This window comes from Aphanomyces astaci, assembly GCF_000520075.1.
Source record: "Aphanomyces astaci strain APO3 unplaced genomic scaffold supercont1.4, whole genome shotgun sequence".
NCBI lineage: Eukaryota > Oomycota > Saprolegniomycetes > Saprolegniales > Verrucalvaceae > Aphanomyces > Aphanomyces astaci.
This window is the reverse complement of record NW_009798267.1, coordinates 63,373-81,617: the sequence shown is the minus strand read 5'-3', so window position 1 is coordinate 81,617 and position 18,245 is coordinate 63,373. Positions and strand designations below refer to the sequence as shown.

General features: G+C 49.4%; 4 protein-coding genes across 4 annotated transcripts; 2 read left to right on the top strand and 2 right to left on the bottom strand.

Moving 5' to 3' along the window:
* Positions 1 to 333: 333 nt before the first annotated feature.
* Positions 334 to 1,521, bottom strand: H257_02247 (hypothetical protein; the record flags this gene model as incomplete). The annotated part of the gene is made up of 1 exon (XM_009825798.1): positions 334 to 1,521. One exon carries the CDS (start codon positions 1,519 to 1,521, stop codon positions 334 to 336), a length of 1,188 nt encoding a protein of 395 aa, XP_009824100.1.
* Positions 1,522 to 4,327: 2,806 nt separating this feature from the next.
* On the bottom strand, positions 4,328 to 4,873 carry H257_02246 (hypothetical protein; the record flags this gene model as incomplete). The annotated part of the gene is made up of 4 exons (XM_009825797.1): positions 4,328 to 4,350; positions 4,436 to 4,646; positions 4,715 to 4,781; positions 4,836 to 4,873. The coding sequence occupies 4 exons, from the start codon at positions 4,871 to 4,873 to the stop codon at positions 4,328 to 4,330; spliced, it is 339 nt and encodes a 112-aa protein (XP_009824099.1).
* A 1,280-nt stretch (positions 4,874 to 6,153) lies between these two features.
* H257_02245 (hypothetical protein) lies at positions 6,154 to 7,430 on the top strand. Its single transcript, XM_009825796.1, has 2 exons — positions 6,154 to 6,325; positions 6,370 to 7,430. The coding sequence occupies exons 1-2, from the start codon at positions 6,203 to 6,205 to the stop codon at positions 7,372 to 7,374; spliced, it is 1,128 nt and encodes a 375-aa protein (XP_009824098.1). The 5' UTR covers positions 6,154 to 6,202; the 3' UTR covers positions 7,375 to 7,430.
* Positions 7,431 to 17,925: 10,495 nt separating this feature from the next.
* Positions 17,926 to 18,227, top strand: H257_02244 (hypothetical protein; the record flags this gene model as incomplete). The annotated part of the gene is made up of 2 exons (XM_009825795.1): positions 17,926 to 18,185; positions 18,218 to 18,227. The coding sequence occupies 2 exons, from the start codon at positions 17,926 to 17,928 to the stop codon at positions 18,225 to 18,227; spliced, it is 270 nt and encodes an 89-aa protein (XP_009824097.1).
* Between the last annotated feature and the right edge of the window lie 18 nt (positions 18,228 to 18,245).

The following is an 18,245-nucleotide window of genomic DNA, read 5'->3' as shown; positions in this document are numbered from 1 at the left end:
TGGAAATGGCCAGTACAACGTCGTCTTTGAGCCTTGAGGCGGCACGGCTACTCGATCGTTTGTGGTTATGTCGTTACCCTCGGCCGGTCCAATGCATCTTCGATCAAGGCTCCGAATTCAAGCTGGAATTCCTGGAGTTATTGGACTCCTACGGAATTCGAGCGGTACCAACAACGGTCAAGAACCCTACTGCAAATGCAATCATCGAACGCATACACTTGGTTATTGGCGACAAAATGCGCACAAAAGAATTTGACTCCATCCACGACTCGGAAGCATTTTGCTCAATCGTCGTGTTTGCCACACGGGCATCGTTCCACAGCACTACACAAATCACTCCGGGGGCAGCAGCTTTTTTGCTTTTGGCCGCAACATGTTCTTTGATTTTGCACTCGCGGTGGGCAGGGAGTCGCTGCCCACCAACGCACGGTTAAACAAATGCGCAAGGATAACGACCGCGAAAACAAGTCCCGCATCGAGCATGTCTACTCCCCGGGCGACTGTGTCCGCATTAACTTGACTACTACCCTCCAGTGCCACACGAACTTCCATCGTAATGCGTTGTTGGTCTGTTGGCGCCCCCACGACCCCACCATCGATTGCCATGGCGCACACGTCAGAGTCGTCGAGGGAGCTCTGCAATACCGCGGATGCTGATGCCCGCTTAAGCTTCGTTTGTAACAGCTCGATTTCTGCTATCATGGGCGCCACATCCTTGCCCTTGCCTATTCTGAACTTTTTCTTCGTGGCAGGAGTGTCGAACTCCTCGCGGTCCGCGTTCTTGGGGTTGTCATGCCGTCCACAGTCCGTCGACGAATGGTTGTCCGCCTTGTAGTTCTTGGACTCGCAAAACCGGCACGTCTTCGCTGACCGCTTGGCTTGCCTGTCGTGGGGGGAGGTCGTTGTTTTCCTGTCTTCCTTGAACTTGGTCTTGGTCTTGTCCGGCTTAGTCGGAGCCGCGTTGGGTTTTACATTTTCCAATCCCCGAATAAATGAAAAATCATTTTCGATCGTGGTGAATGCTGCTTCGGCGTCTTCAATGCATTCGAAGACCCTGACCCCGAATTTCTTTCGAAATTCGATTTGGAAATTCGTGGGCATGGCGCTTTTGTAGATCTGGAGCTGGTCGTTGGTGGACAGTTGCTCCTTCTCACTGGCTTGTCGGATACTGAGTTTTCGTAGCCAGCGGTTGAACTCCACAGAGTACTCCGCGATCCATTGATTGCCTCGCTTGCGAAGGCGTCGGAGCCTCTCCAACAGTATTTCGCGCGTCCCAATTGGACAATGGAGCTCTGTAAGGAAAGCAATCCCGAGCTGGATTTGCTGGGTGTACGGCAGATTGCGGTTGGTGGGATGGTTAGTTGTGCTGGACAGGTACTTGTCGAGGTGGTGTCCGTGCAAGAGTAGTTGGACGTCGTCGTGAAGCGCCTCCAGCGCTCTAGTCGTTGAACTGGCACTGCATCCACCGCGTGTACAGTCCGGCCGGAAACTATAGACGCACCTCGCAATTTTCGAGTTCATGAGGATATCATTCGATTCAGAACCTTAAGTGTCCCCACCATTCGGACAATGATGTAAAAGGGTCCCAGAAGAGGACTTGGCCTAAAGATCAGTTGAAATATTGCAAAGTTCATTTTTCATATTTTGGACTGGCCGGAAAGTATAGACGCAGTTACTAATTTTGACACTACTTGTCGATGCTGTGGCCTCTGCGCTGAATAATTTGCGCCACTCGAGTCGGCATACCATCTACCAAATGGTGCAAGTACTCTTGATCAATTTCGCGCCACGAAGCGAGGATTTGGGCCTTTAAACCTCCCTTAGAGTCAAATTGTCGTCCATTGACGTATACCTTCCGGCCAGGACCCCCAGACGTTCTCAATTGGGTTAAGATCGGGGCTCTTCGAAGGCCAATCCATCGTGGGCCATGCCAATTGCTTCAGCCAAGTCGTCGAAAGCTTGGAGGTATGGATACTAGCATTGTCTTGTTGGAAAACTGCAGTATCACTTTGGGACTTCTGGCTGAGGTCACGCATAGCCGGAATCATGTACCCTCGCAGGGTGTTCTTGTACTTCGCAGAGTCTTGTCGACCTTCGAGGAAGGCCAGCTCGGTCTTGTTGTAGTAGCTAATGCCACCCCAGATAAATACCGAGCCCCCACCCCGAGGCACGCTTGGAGTAGGTCTCGACCTCGTTGCGCAAATCATGCCAGTAGTATTGGCAACCATCAGGACCGTCCAGGTTGAATTTCCTTTCGTCGGTAAAGTGCGTAGTCTTCATGGATTCGAGCGTGTTGAGCTGCTTGGATGCGAATTCGACACGACACTTTCGATGTTCGGACGTCAACCGAGGTCCCGAGCGGCGTTTGATGTACTTCGCAAATTTGGACATTTTGAGAACAGTTATGACACAAGTTCGCTTTACTTTACCATTTAGTGCAGCGGATATCTGCCTAACTGACATACCCTTTCGGGTAGCGAGTCGGAAGATCCGTCGTACTTCTCGACGCGTCATCTTCAGGTGTCTTCCAGTGAACAGCCGAACCCTTGGAACCTTCTTCAGCTCCACCGCCTGACGGTGCTGAATCCTGGGCGAAGTTGGCAATACACGTTCGAACGAGTTTATCGCTTCATCCCAATGCTCTGGCGATCCATCGAAGCGGCTTTTTGAGGTGCAAATAGGCCTTTATTTGGCCACGCTCGATGTCAGTGATGTTTTTGCCGCGAGGCATCGCCAAATGTTGTGATTATGCTGGTTTTGGCGCCGAAATGGTTCTGTTCAATTTCAACCCAAACTTCAACCACGCCTCCCAGCCGCTGCCGGTGAACATCCTCATGATCTTCTTTGCCTTTCCACCGTTTGCTCATGTGCGGCTGAACTCGACTTCTTCCTTGTTGGTCATGGTTCATTCTTGAAATGCCAAGAGCGGACTTTCTTCAGTCGTGGTAGGATTCGCTACTTCGATTGATTAATCAATACGTCACGTCTTCCAGGTGTGGTCGATGTGATGCTGGTAAAATGGAAAGTGATTATCGATGTTATCCACTATGACTTGAGGGACGTCGTGAGAGACGTCGTGAAGAACACGCAGAGATATGCAGAGAGACGGCGGGTGTGCACGAGGCGTCACTAGGGGTGTTGAACGACCAACACTCCTATGCCAACATTCATGTTGCCATACGGCACGACAGAGACTCATTGCCTAATTCAAACGGTATTATATGTCAAACCTTATTGTTCACCATTTCAGCCAAATTGACGAATATTTGGGGTGATGGATGGAATCGCCAACGAACGAACAAATACGTCAAAAAGAATGAAGGTTGCAATAGGATTGGCTTACAAAGCAAATATACCTCTTAAACTTCATTTCATATACGATTTCGCAGGTCCGGTGGGCCGAACTTAATTTCTTCCTGCTATCTGATTGGCTAATTACTTTTTGATGGTTGTTCTGTGTACATTCGTTTGGTTGTGTCGATACATTCAGCATGTCACTCCAGGAACATCAAAAATATATATGAATGGGAATAATTTTAATATAGCAACATACCTAAATTAGGTTTTCAAGGTATTAACACAACTCCTATATCAAAAAGCCTACTTGGTGACATTGGTAAACCCGGTCAGATTGATTAGAAATCTAAAATCTGTTTGAAGCAACAACACAATACGTATGTATTGTGTATAGGATAAAAACGTGTGGCCATTTGACTTTTTACTGGTGGTCACCGAAAATGTCATGTGTTGTTTTGCTCGTGGTTAACTGTGGAACTTACTGTTAACGAGAATTGCTTGGGCATATCTAGCCTTATACGTATCAACGCGTAGGCATTCGAACTGTATGACCAGTGAAGCCCCACGTCTAACTCTACCTGAAAATCCATGAGCAAAACCCCAAAACACCACTAGTGAAAAACTGCCTCTCCTCACTCATAAGCATATAAATCGAAGTAGTGTACAGTACATGCATGCTAGCACCAACATATTTCGAAGTAAAAATTAACATTTCGAAGTAGAAATTAACATCAAATCTTGTCCAGATATTCATAATGTAATCGACCAAATTCTCGCTTGTGTACTACCGGTGGTATGTTGCCACTTGCATCGTCCAAGCCAGTGTCTTGGATGATGGTTGACTTATGTTGGCAACACGACAACTTCGTCGAATTGACTCGTGGTCAGCTCGATTCACGCCGCTTATTTGAGGTGTCGATTAGGTCCAGTCCCCAACAAGTACCTTGTCAACATAAAGTCTTTGAGTTGGTCTTGCTGTAGTGCATGCGAGGTTCTACTCATGTTGCATTTTCATGACGTGCACCTCAACTTACTTGTGCAAACCCACCACCACTTTGGTTAGTAGTACTTACTAGATACTGTAACGTTTCGTATTTGTTTCGTGAACCACCAAGTAACAGTAGGTACAACGAAGTACCTTCACTGTATCCCTCATCCACGGCGGCTTCGAGTGCCATGAGCTGAAGCATTGCGTGCGTGACTGGGACCCCGTCTTTGCGCATGTCGTGCACCCAACGAACGAGCATCTCTTCTGTCTCTTGGGAGAGGGTGGTGCCAGCGCCAAGGCGTCGCCAACTTCTCTGCTTCGCAGTTCCTGTGGTCGACACCATGCCGGCTATGTGGTCCTTCTTCCCAACCATTGGTAGATCTTCTTCCGTTGCGTCTCGCGCGACGTCGTGCTGAGGTTGATGTAGACCTTGGACAACGTGGCAGCCATGCCGTGTGTACCGTAGTATTGAATCACGTCGTGTCGCTCTTGGTAGCTACACACAAGATTGTGGTGTTGCTTGCATTCAGGGCGCCCAGTAGGTCGTGACCGAGGAGGTGCAGGAGGAACAGGCAAGCTTTCAGCCATGCAGTTGAAAAATGGTTGGCTGTGTATCAGGCTTAGTGCATTTGGCGCCAACAAGTGCATATCTCGATGAAATCCTTCGAAAACCTCTATAAATCGATACAAGATTTGCTTATGCAGTATATATAAGATACAGGAGTTCATTCACGCGCCAAAGGAAACTCTATTTTGCACAGCAGCAAAACAATATTATTTCTGAGAGTGTCTAACTATTAATAGTAAAGAGTGTCTAACTCGTATTACGGAATACGGTACTGGTATGTTAAATACTACGTAGTAATAGCATACTAGTACTAAGAACCTGTTCCAACAAAAACTAATACTAGTACTAATAGCATAGAAAGAATCATTGGACATTGCGAGGATTCATTACATAACTACAGTACTACTAGTACGTACTAGTACTATTGATAGTATCAATTACTCGGAGTAAGGCTGTAACGTTAGCTAATGATTGTAGTTTTCACCAGATGGGTGCTCACGCCTGTGACGATTTAGCTGATTCAGTGTCATCTCGGCAAGCACCTTGATTTGCAAAACGTGCTGAGGTAAAACAAGTCGATTACCACAATCAAAATGGCAAACAACTTGTGTTACAAAAGTGCAACCAACCAATCATCGCATTTAGACGAAGTAGCGTTAGCTTTAATCAACACACCCAAGCGTTAGTCAAGTTACTTTAAACGTTGTATATAAGGCTGAGAAGTTTTTAAAACAATGGATTGACAGTGAACCTGGAATTACCCAAAAAGGTGAAAAGCACAAAACAATACGTACAGTACGAACGTCAATTGTCAAACTCGAAAAAGTGACGCCAGTCCAGAATTCGGTTTCATTGGCCGTCCGACGTATCAGGGTGTTGGAAATGCTGGATATGTCTTGTCCGGCGTGTTAAGCTTACATTCTGTTTCGATGTCGGGGGTTTCGGGGTTCGAACCACTTTGCCGTTTACATACATTTTGGGCAACTTGGGGGTCAACATGAACGGGTGAAAGCATTGACTATACGCGATCTCGCTGTGTTGAATCAAGGCAGAAAAAGCAGTCGAGTCGACTTGCACCTCCAAGGCACAGCAAAGCCACCAACAAACCAACAAGGCTATCGATGTAGGTACGTTCCGATGTACTAGTAGTAAGTACTAGTAGTACTTACCGTTTGGGTGTCCATGCATACAGCCGCAAATGTGTCGCAAATCATGTCGGTGTACCACTCACTGCACCCATAGGACAACACCAGATGGTGGTGGCACTGGACGTGGGTTGATTTATCTTTCAAACAAGCAAGCAAGACGTAATCTACCTTCGTATACCCCTCATTTATCCTTTTCCAACCATGAAAGTGTTTGGTGCCTTTGCTTTCATTGCCGCCCTGGTCGTAGCTCAAACCATCGACAACGGCGAAAAGCGTTTGATCGCTTTGTCCGACGACGACCAACGCTGGTTGACCAAGAGCGAGGTATGAACGTAGCCCCCCCCTCTTCTCTTATAAACCCTATGTAGATTGACGACTTGATCGAAAACAACATTGGGTTTGCCGACGCCACCAATGGCGACTGGGATTCGCTCCAACTGTTTGGATTCGAACGCGCTCAACGCCCTGAAAACAAGACTTACCCCGCTGGTCCCGTCCACGAAACCCTAGTCCGCGCGATCCAGGCCAACGTGACCCCGTTGGCGTTGGAGAAAACATTGACCGAGTTTGTGACCAAGTTTGCCAACCGGCACAAGTTGTCCGCCGAAGGCAAAGCGTCCAGCACTTGGTTGTTCAACCAAGCAAGCGCGTTGAAGCCCGTGAACCCCAACATCAAGTACACGGTGCGCCGCTTTGAGCACAACTGGACCCAGGCGTCGGTGATTGCCCGCATCGAGCCGATTTCTGGCCAAACGGCTAACGACACGGTGGTGCTCTCTGGCCACCAAGACTCGATCAACCGCTCGACCAACAACACGTACGCCCCTGGCGCCGACGACGACGGATCTGGATCGATTTCCATCTTGCACACGCTCACGCATTTGCTCAACTCGAACGAGTGGAACCCCACGCGCCCCGTGGAAGTGCACTGGTACGCGGCGGAAGAGACGGGATTGCAAGGGTCGTCCGAGATCGTCAAATCGTATGCGGCTCAACAAACCGACATTTACGCCCAAGTCCAGCAAGACATGATCGGTTACTACAAGCCTGGTAGCACCCCCGTGGTGGCGTTTGCTTCGGACTTTAGCTACATTCCGCTCGTGGATTTCTTGAAGAAGCTCGTGACCAAGTACTTGACCATCGGCTACGTGGACCGCACGTTCGGCTACGGCGCGTCGGACCATGCCAGTTGGTTCCGCGCGGGGTACCCGTCGTCGTTTCCATTTGAAGCTGCCCGGGGCAACGGCAACCCATACATCCATACGTCTAACGACACACTGGCTAACATCAACTGGGTGCATGTCGCGGACTTTACCAAGTTTTCCATTGCGTACGTGGTCGAGCTTACACAACAAACGAAGGCGGCGTGCTAAACTGACGATACAGTTTTGAGTAATAAAAAACATTATGTGGTGGAAAACCAGTGTGATTTGTCGTCCTCTTATAATGTAGACACACAAGAATCGACAAGTACAGTAGGCTCGAAACGTACTCCGCATTCATGGCACTACTGTACTGTGAGCGGAGTTGGACACCGAAAAGGCGCTACAGATTAGTCAAGTTTACTGGTATTATACGTGTGATCGGAACTGTTGTTATTATGGCGTTTCATGATGAAGTTCTGTTTTATAGTACTACTACGTAGTACTAGTGAACGTGACCCGGCTTCGCACGGGTGGGGATGCGTGTGATGTGAATTAGTGCTGGTTGTGGTTGGACGTGGGATAACTAGCATTGACTGCTACACCTGCCTCAACGCTGATTGATTAAGTAGATATAATTGTGTGATTAGTCAAAATTGAATTCTTTGCTTTGAGCCAATCAAAACGTGAAATGGACGCGGCTTGCACGGGTTGGGGTGTGTGATGTGAATGGAAACTAACTTATGGGAAAACGTTCAAGAAATCTGGATACCGTTCAGCCAAGACTGAAACCGTTCAAACAAATTTTCTTCCCGTAACCCTGTAACCCTGGGACAAGTATAATCCCTAGTTGAGGTGGTCAGAATACAAAAAACTATGCCTCATCTAACATGAGTTTTCAGTCTTGGTTGATTTATTGAACGTATTTCAGGGTTTGATGTGAATTAATGCTGGTTGGAGTAGGTTAAAGTAGGGTAATCTAGCATTGGCGGCTACCGTACTAATGCCTGTAAAATCCCCGTAATAGCGTATTCAACTTTGTTTCTACTTTTTTTGCACTGGGTTCGTGTTCGTGCAGCGTGCCTGATGCAAAACAGACGGGGTAGAGGTGGATTTTCTCGCATAGTGGTAGGGTTCACGACAGATATTCATGTCGTGCATTGTGTGCATGATGCGGTGCGACATGAGGTAGGCATGTCTAAGGCGGTATGCGGTGGATTTATGACACTGGGTTTGTGCTGGAGTATTAAGCTCCGTTTGTGCAGGTTTTGGTGTCAAAATGCTGTTAGAATACACGAAGTTTGTCCGAAGCAGGGTTCATGACAATGGGTAGTTGTTGGTGTATTATGCACCGCTCTTGCAAGTTAGGATGCTGTCGTAGTGTCAGAGAATCCAAATTAAACGGAGAGGCGAGGGTTAATGGATGGGTTGCTTGAATAAGGACCACGGCACAGGGTTAGTCGCGTTGTTTTAAGCTCAAATTGTGCAAGTTACGGTGTTGACAAGCTACCAGCGTGTCTGAAGTAACACTAAACCGGGGGTTATGAAGATAGTTGCATAACGATAGGGACATTGGCACTGAGTTCGTGCTGTGTATGTAGAGTATTGTTAGAGTGCACAAAGGCGTCAATTGTTGCCATCGTGTGTAACGAAACACTGAGACGGGGGTGCTGAAGATGGACCGCTTGGAGGTAGGGGCAAGTTGCCCGGGTCGCTGCTGTGAATACCGTCAACAGAGATGAAGAGATTGGATTACTTGAGAGCTAGAAATTGAAGAACCTGAAATGACAGAGTTGAATTACACGAAGTTGATTGCATTGACTGTGAATCTAGTTATCTTAAACTTCAATGTAGACGACATTCTTGGTGGAGCCACTTGGAGCGAAGACATATGATGTGCTTTTGGAACCAACATGCGAGCAAGCAACATACAATTGCCCGTGAGAGAAGCAGGAAATTTGCAAGTCGGAGCGCACGACTTTGAGTGACTGGCCTTGAGACTTCTTGATAGTCATCGAAAATGCAAGTCGGACAGGGAATTGAACTCGCTTGAAGGGAAATGGCAAGTCTTTTCCAAGCACAGGGATCCGAGGAATACGCACCGTCGTATTCTTGGCGCAGCCCGTGGGAATTACTGCCTCAATCAGATTTCTCTTCAATGCAGTGATGCAAAGCCTTGTTCCGTTGCATAGCCTTGGTGCATCGAGGTGACGAAGCAAAATGATCGGCGCACCAACCTTGAGCTTGAAGTCGTGCTGCGGAAGTCCTGATGGGTTTTGAGAGTTCAAGAACTCAGGAAGCTGCCCCAGAATCGTCATGTTGATTTCATTGACGATATCGTAGTTTGGCGCCAGGATAGCTCGTTCGCACAGCCATTCATGGTAGTCACGCCATGAATGGCCAGGGTATACACTTTCCAAAAGCTGAGCTCGTGTGTCAACTTTGTTCGTGAGGGATAGCGGTATTTCAATAAAACCTTCGTCGTCACGCGAAATTTGACCATTTCCAACTTGAAGCAGCACATCGGAAAATTCTTGAATGCTCAGGTTGCCCGTGATTATGGCCCTCATGTTGACGGTAAGCCTGCACTGCTTCACGTGATGCCAAAGAAGGGATTTCTTGAAGCACGCGTCAATCTCGTCCGCGGGAGTTCCTCGGTCAATAATGGGCAGAGTTTGACGAAAGTCCCCGGCCAAAACGACAGCAACACCGCCCATGAAGTCGTTGGAATCACGCAGATCACGCAGCGTTGCGTCGAGCATTTCCAAGCCTTTCTTGTGACACATGGTGCATTCATCCCATACAATGAGTTTGCATTGTTGGAGGACCTTGGCCTTTCCCGATTGCTTCTTGATTACACACACAGCTATGTCTGTTCGAGCCAAGTTGAGTGGAAAAGCGAATGTCGAATGCGCCGTCCGTCCTCCGTCCAATAACGTTGCATCAATTCCGGATGACGCAGTTGCCATTGCTGCGAACCTCGGTGAGGATGACGTTGTCCAGGACCGTTTTCCCACTTCCACCAGGGACATCCAAAAGAGATATGCTTCCTCGTTTGCTTTTGATAGCATCCTTCACCTTGTTGTATACGTCGAGCTGTTCAGGGGAGTTCTCCAGTTGTGGGCGTCTTTCTTCCACGAAATTCAACAGAGCTTGGCGGTAATAGCTTTTTCCTTGAGCCACTTCAGCGCAGAGCACACCGCGGCGTTGAAGTGGTACATCGATACCAAAGTCCTTGAGTGTCTTCCCCGAAGTCATCAACACTTTGTCTTCAATCATAACCAGAGCTTCGTTGTGCATGTCGGCGACCAACAGCCGGAACAGGATGTCTTCAGACATGGAGTCTTTGTACTTGTCCCATAGGTCTCTTGCGCGGGCGGGAAAATACGCCGTCATATCAATCACGACGAGCTCGCGGATTCTGGAGGGGGACTTCGTGCATAAGGTGGATGAGGTAATTTTCTTCCTCAAGAAAGCCCTGGAGTAGGCATGCTTGTTTGTAAGTAGGGCATTCAACTTCATCCACAGTTCGGAGCGACGTGAAGTGGAACTTCGGACATTGTTCTGCAAAAGTCGCAAGTAAATACACTCTTGATAGGCAGGATGGACAGAATACACACGCCCTAATGTGTCGGTAACTTTGATCCCAGGCCAATTGTCGACAGCTTGGCCACGCCGGCGACGCTTCCATTTCTTGTCCGGCACTTGCCACGTGTAGTACGCAGGAATTTCGGTATACAGCAAGGTTCGAGCAAACTCGTCCTCTTGATTCAATTTGAAAAACGCGGTCAAAGTTGTATTACGCCGTTGGCCAATTGCGCGGTTGACCGACTCTGGTGTCAAGTACACTCGCTCTCCGTTTTCAAGATGCACCCCAATTGGACTAGCGGTCATGTATGGAGAATCCAAGAATTCTCGACACCTCCTCGTTGCTGTTGATGTACCGCCCGACGTGGTATTGGTTGATTTCATCCTTCTCCACTGCCGCATTGTTGGAGTTGTTGGAGGTCTCAAAGACGGCTTGATCGCTTCCTTTGTAGATGTACTTGAAAATGTACTTGATGGCCTTGACGGAATAGCAAAACTCGACGTTGATGTGCGCGTCGAAGATTTTGCAAAGGATTGGAGAGTACGGCGCGACGTCTCGGTTGTCGTAGGTATACATTTGACCTTAAAACGTCGATATCTAATATGAACGAATCAGAGTTGAGAAAGGCGATATTATGGCCAATCAAATTGCTGGAGTGACTGAGATTATTCCACGACTGTCTTCTTGATACGGTAAACATATGTAGATACATGCTTATGCTCCTACATTGTTGCGCTACAAACGCGCACTAAGTTTGCCAATCCGCTAAGTAGCGTGGAAATGCAGTGCATTCGCGTCGCTGTCACTGCATGGCTTGCCCAATTGCTCATATCTTCTCTTGTACTGTATAGTACATACATCAAGATTAGTTACATGCGCATATTCGTCTATTACAGCGCTACAATCGCGCACTATATTTGCGTCAGACCGCTCAGTAGCGCGGATACCCGGTGCAATCGCCGCCAGCCACGCCGTGGTATGGCCGATTTCGATCTTTGCCGGGACGCGGAAATTCGAGCAGACTTAAGGCTGATTGGGTTAAGAAATAATTATGTGATTGGTCAAAATTAAATTACTTGGTTCGAGCCAATCAAAAACGTTAAAAATGCAAGATGAACGAATCAGAGTTAAGAAAGTCGTTATTTTGGTCAATCAAATTGCTGGAACACACACACGTGACAAACAACAGACAGAGAGACACACTTGTTCTTTTATATATATAGATTAATACTATTAATAATACGTACTGTAGTAGTTAGTACTGTGTGAAGTGGCAAATCCCTGGTAGCATCTCCAACGCGGGTCCCTATCCCAACTCTATATCTCAAAACTTCGGTTGCACCGTTACTTCATGTTACAGTACGGATAATTAGGGTCTCATCCGGGCAGTTTTGTCCCCAAATTATGGGGATGTCCCCAAAATATTCAGATATTGGGACGTCCGAGCGAAATGGGGACAAAAACACCCGGATACATCCCCAAACTATCCGTAACTTCGATGGTAGTACAACTGTTACAGCAATACTACGTAGTAAATGTCGGCTACAATGAGCACTGTAAATTTGGTTTGAAAAAATGGATGGGTTGTCAATCTAAAGTTATAAATCGCACAACAATAAGCGAATATTATTATTCTGGTACTGCCTGTGAGTGTCACCTGACTACCCACGCAACGTTATGCTCGAACCAGTACCAGCCAAACCGTCCCAACTACACAAGCTCGAGGGCGATGGCCTCTCAATCATCGATGGCCTAGCCTTAGGGATTCTCTCGCTTATAGAAGCTCACACGGATTGCGAAATCGGCGGTGCCGTTGCCAGCCCGTCGGATGTCCGTGACGATACGGAGATGGGCAGCGATGGCGGATACGGCCGCACGGCGCCACAAGTTTGGAACGCGCCGGCGCTCCGGCAACCGCCGACATTTTCGGACTCGACTAAGGCCGAAAGACGCGCTTTTATGCGCGAGTACCATAAGTATCTGGGGCAGGTCAACGCTCTGCAGTGCAATGGATCGCGTCCGGTCGCGATGCCCGTGAGTTCCTGTATGGACCCGTTTTCAAAGCGCCGGATCGCGCTGTTCGACTTCAGCCGCGACCACAATTCCATCACGAACGATGAGTGGGTCGCGTGGTTTAACTCAGCGTTTGAGATACTACTCTGTTCTGGCTGAAGAGGCCCATTTGACTTTGGATTGGCGGAATTATTCTAATTTTGCGTTTTACTGCACTCTAATTGGCTTATGAAACGCCTTTGATTGGTTCATTTCGGCACTTTCTAGGCATCTTTTGCTCAAATGTTATGATGGTTAGAAATGCTTGGCTCCACCAAGCACACACAGATTCACCCGCAGACCTTTCATTTTTCAATTATACGCTTAACGTGTAATACAGTTCTGCCTCAACACTACCTACGGATGCCATCACTCAAAGCAGCACGTTCTAACAACGCACCCAGCGGCAGCCACGGCAGGCGGAAGCTCAGCAACGCCGAGCGGCGCGCGAACTACGAAACTTTGCTTAGCCTCAGTGTTCGCGGAGACATTCCGCATGGAGCATACACGAAGGTCGGTCGAATGTTCAAATGCTTTTGGAAGACATCTGCGCGCATCTGGCAACGAGGTGTGGCCTCGCTTCGTCCCGGCAGCGCGGTCTCCATCGTCGACTCCAGACTCAAGGGTAAAACCTGTCTAAACTTATATTTGCATTGACATTTATTCAATTTTGGAGTATTCGTTTTGACGATTGTACTATTTTAGGTAATTTCAACCGAAAACGAACTGCCGATGAAATTGAGTTGGCGGTGAGAGCCGTGCCGTTCATGACGCGCCAAACGTTGCGATCTTTGGCTGCCCACTCTCAAATTCCCAAGACCACCCTCGTCCGCCACATGGAAGAAGCGAAGACTCCCAAGGCGAAGTCAAGTTATTCGAAGCCGCTCGTAACAGAAGACAATCAACGACTTCGAGTGGAGCATGTGTTATCCTTTCTTTCACAGTCGTCGGAAAATTCTACTTTTTCCAATATGTACAATTATGTTCATGTTGATGAAAAGCGGTTTTTTTTACGACTGTAAAGAAAAGGTTATATTTTTGGCCGCCGTCGCTCGCCCAAGGTATGTCTTTCACAAAAAGTCGTACTTTGATGGCAAATTGGGAATCTGACCGTTTATCGAAACTGTGCCTGCAAAAATGGGCAGCAAATATCGCCCCAAGGTTGCTATAATTACAGTACCTCAAAATGTTAATTCGGACATTTACTGCGAAACAATACTGCACAAGGTGGTGCCAGCTATCCATCAGGAGTGGGTACTCCATCAAGAAGGCAAGATGGTCGTCGAAGTCATGACGAAATCGATCAAGCCGGAATCGCTGAAGACAGCGGTTCAAAAGCAGCTGCAGTTGCAGCGGAACAAGGTGTTGAAGAGCGACGTCTTTCGTTACGTCAACTGGCTGCGGACATTTGCAGCTGGCCACCATCTGTACGTGGGACTCGACGACGAGTCCAAACCTTCCCCGGCAGCGAAGCCGGTAGAAGCTCCACGAGGCGGCAAGCCTCATATGCCAAGACGTGACAGCGGCCGGGAAGACGCCGCCAAGAACAATGGCAGAGTCGGCGGGAAGGCCGAAACGATCGTGCCCAAGAATGCCGAGCCCCCTGCCAGGAAGGGCTGCTTGAAGTGCGGTGACATGAGTCACCGTGTGGCGCGGTGCCCGAAGACCGCGCCTGGCGAAGCCGAAACGTTGTTGGTAGTGCAAGTCAAGCGCTGGAAGGACGGCATCAAGGTGCTGCTCAACCAGCCGCAGCGCCAGAAGACAGAGCGCGGCGGCGTGCTGTTGGATATTATCGTCCGCGTGGACGATGTGCTCTTGGGCATTGGTTCGGACGTGACTGTTGTCACGCGCGGCGTCATGGATGCGTTGGACGCAGCCGGTGTCAAAGTTGGGACTGTCTCCCATAGCGTACCGCATTTAGCGTACCCGTATGGTAGTGACGCCAAGCCAGTTGTGATGACGCGCAGCATTAAGTTCAACTGCGTGACGATGGACACGACGTGTGGACCGCTTGTGTTGCGCGGTCTGAAAGCCTGGGTCGATGACGCGTCGACCGCAACCGAACTCATAGTGAGTCGTCCAGTCATGGAGTTATTGGGCTTCAGTATTGAAGACCTCCTTGTTGGAGCAAGGAAGAAGAAGGAAGAATGGGACGTTTCGTCCGTGCCGACGAACGAACTGTCCGGCATGGCGAATTTCAAGCGCCTGATGGCGGAGAAGTTGAATCCACGGAGCTTGACCCCGACGACGGGATGGGGTACTGGCAGTTGTCGCTACATGCGGCCAGATGTACTTTTCGTTCATGACGCCCTTCGGTTTGTACACCCCGACCCGCGTGCTCATGGGGCAGACGGACGCTGACGCGTACTACCAGTCGATTGTACACCAAATTTTTGGTGAACTGCTATTCCGAGGCATGTTGTCCTGGCTCGACGACTTGCTGGGGTCTGCCAAGACGACGGACGAGCTGCTCGACTTGTTGGACCAAGTTCTATCCACCTGTGCCCAGTTCAGACTCAAGTTGAGCCCGAAGAAGTTCCATTTCTTTCTGCGCGAGACCGAGTGGTGTGGCAAGATCATTTCGGGCGATGGATTCACCCATTCCCAAGCCGAATCCAAGGACTCATGGATTTGTCGCCGCCGACGACCGCGGTCGATCCCCACCAGTTTCTGTGCGCCACCAACTGGATGAGTGCGAGTATCCCTGGTTACAACCAGTTGGTGGATCCGTTGCGACGTCTGCTCGACGTGACCACCAAGGCAGCCGGAAGCTGCAAGAAAACGGCATTGGTGCATGTTGCACTCCCTGCCGTGGGATGGTTGTCCGACCATCTCAAGTGTTTCAACGATGTGAAGAACGCGTTGGCGCATGTGGTGCCCCTGTCACACCCGCGAGAAGATATGACGGTCTGTGGCTTCACGGACACCAGTGACCTGTTTTGGGATGCGGCGTCGCCACACAAGTACCGCCAGTGGACCTGGATTTGCCTCTCGAAGTCCAGCGGCACCAGCCGCTTGCATTCATCAGTGGGTCACTTTCTGGTGCCCGCTGGCTCATCGTCGAGAAGGTGGCCTATGCCGTGGTCGAGTCATGCAAGAGACTCGACTACTGGTCATACGCCCGGGTGGTTTCCGTCTATTTACGGATCACCGCAACCTGGTGTACATTTTCAACCCAGGTGGCTCAAACGCCACTATGGCCAAGAAACCAGGTCGACAAACAGCAGCGATGTTCGCTGGTGATGTCGATCTTCCCGTACACCATTGAGCGCGTCTCGGGCGACGAGAATGTATGAGGCGACCTCCTGAGCCAACGTGGTTCGGCTCCGACGGATCAACCAGTTTCGAATGTTCACAAGTTGATCCATGTGGTGTCGCCTCTGCAACAAATGGATTCGAGTGGCTGACAGCCGCTACGATCAGCGGTATCCAGCGTTCAACCATGGAAGGGGGAGGGACCCCCCAAATGGCGTGGATTGGGACGACGACTCCCTTTTTTACGTGGACCCAGACGGTGCTGTTGACCTACAGCAGTGGATTTGTGTGATCGTTCACCAAGGAGCCAGCAGTCACCGTCGCATCGCAGCAACGACAAAGTCGATGTCCGACAAGTTTGCGTCGAAGACGCTTTCCACAGTCGTCAAAGCGTTCGTGCGTGTACGCCTGTTTGCACTGCCTGTGCATTAATGGAGACGTGGTTCCCCGTCCATTGGGTTCGGCTCTTCGCACGGAGAAGCCAAACGAGCTCATCCATTTCGACTGGTTGTCGATACCCAAAGCCAAGTCCGGCCAAAAACAAGTGCTTGTCGTGAAGGACGACATGCGTGGCTTCGTGCAGCTTTTCGCGGCAGAGTCCGCTGACGCCACCTCGACCGCTCAGTATCTAATGACGTGGTTTAATCAGCTGCGTTGACACTTGGGTGTCAGATGGTGGCTCTCACTTCAAGAACGAAGTGATCGAGAAGGTGCGAAAGTTGGTGGGTGCCTACAGTCCTTAGGCGATCGGGACTGTAGAAGTAGTCAACCGACTAGTGCTGCGCGCCGTGAAGGTGCTGCTCAGTGAAATGAAGCTGAACACATACGAATGACCACATGTGTTGCCCCTCGTTCATGGTGCCCTCAACCATCAGCCGTAGACCGGCTGGGAGGAATTGCTCATGTGACAGCGTTTAGTAGCCTGCCAGGAAAGACTCCGCTGGCAGAATTTGTTCACCCAACATCCAAGGTAGTTTATGTACCCTGCCAAGTGAGCAGACTCATCGCATACCATGTGATGGAGACTCAGCAGCTGGTGACACCGTACAGAGTTAAGGTACATCACGCACGACGCTTAAAGATGTACCCCGAATTTGGTAGAAAGGTGACCGAAGACCCGAAGCGCAGATCGTGTTTGCCGATAGCAGATTTCATTTGGAGCGCCTGGAGAAAGCGGGCTGCGTGGATGGCGCACGAGTATTTTCCATCCAAAGATGTAAACCCACTTTGCTGGCGGATGCGTTAGGTGAGACAAGCGAGAGTTTCGTCAGCGGAAATGTATATTTACATTTAAAGTGGGAATGTCCGGGAATCATAACTGGTCATGTGGCTTGGACTTGAAAATGAAGAATCGTCCTGGGAACTTGCGGCGAATTTGCTGGACGACATTCCAGTTGTATTTTGCAAGTGAGTGGCGATCAACAAGGAAGACCCTGCTGTGGCCGCCCTCATCAAAGCAGTTGACTTTCCGTACGATAGGAAGTGTTCTGGACCGTGCAGAGCAATTGGGTCGCGCGTTTGTTTGACCTATTGCTAACACACACACTCTGTGTGTGTGCCGTGTCAATGCTCCGATACCTTAGTGGATATACTGAGTACTTTAGTGAATGGTAGTCAGGGGCGCCTCGTGGCGTGTTGAACCTCACTAATGTCAGTGTTATCTTTGCTACCTTGACGAAGGTCCGGGGGCCGAAAGCCAAGAAGGAGCGGGAGACAAAACAATGAAGCTGAACAACGATGGAGTTCTGTTTTATACTCCTATTAATACTATTAATCCAACGTACTGTAGTTCTACTAGAAGTAGTTAATACTGTGTGAAGTGGCATATCGGCATTCCACAACCCATACGAGTGGTCGCACCCTCCGAGGGGTTCCGACACCTCGGTATGCACCAAGGCACAGACAACCAATGGGAGGAGACCACTCGTGCTGTGTGGCAACGGCTCAACACCCAAGCCGATGCTGTTGCCCCCCGTGGGCTTGGGAAGAAAGAACTCCAGTACATTGTTAACTCGGTCTGGATTCCTAGTGTCCTCTACCGCACGGCTATCAGTGACGCCATCAGTATTGCCCCCGCCCTGGACACCCTGTTCCGTAAGACGGCGCGCCGCGTCCTCAAGCTACCCCACGACCACCCCACCGAATGGTTCTATGACCCCATTGACGGCCTGGGCCTAGTCCACTGTGAACGCTTCAGCCACAGTCA

What these genes read in the sequence shown, in the direction of transcription:
- H257_02245 (XM_009825796.1), top strand. Translation starts at nt 6,203, where the DNA reads ATGAAAGTGTTTGGTGCCTTTGCTTTCATTGCCGCCCTGGTCGTAGCT. An exon ending in GCTGGTTGACCAAGAGCGAG is followed by an intron (nt 6,326 to 6,369) that starts GTATGAACGTAG and finishes AACCCTATGTAG; the next exon opens with ATTGACGACTTGATCGAAAA.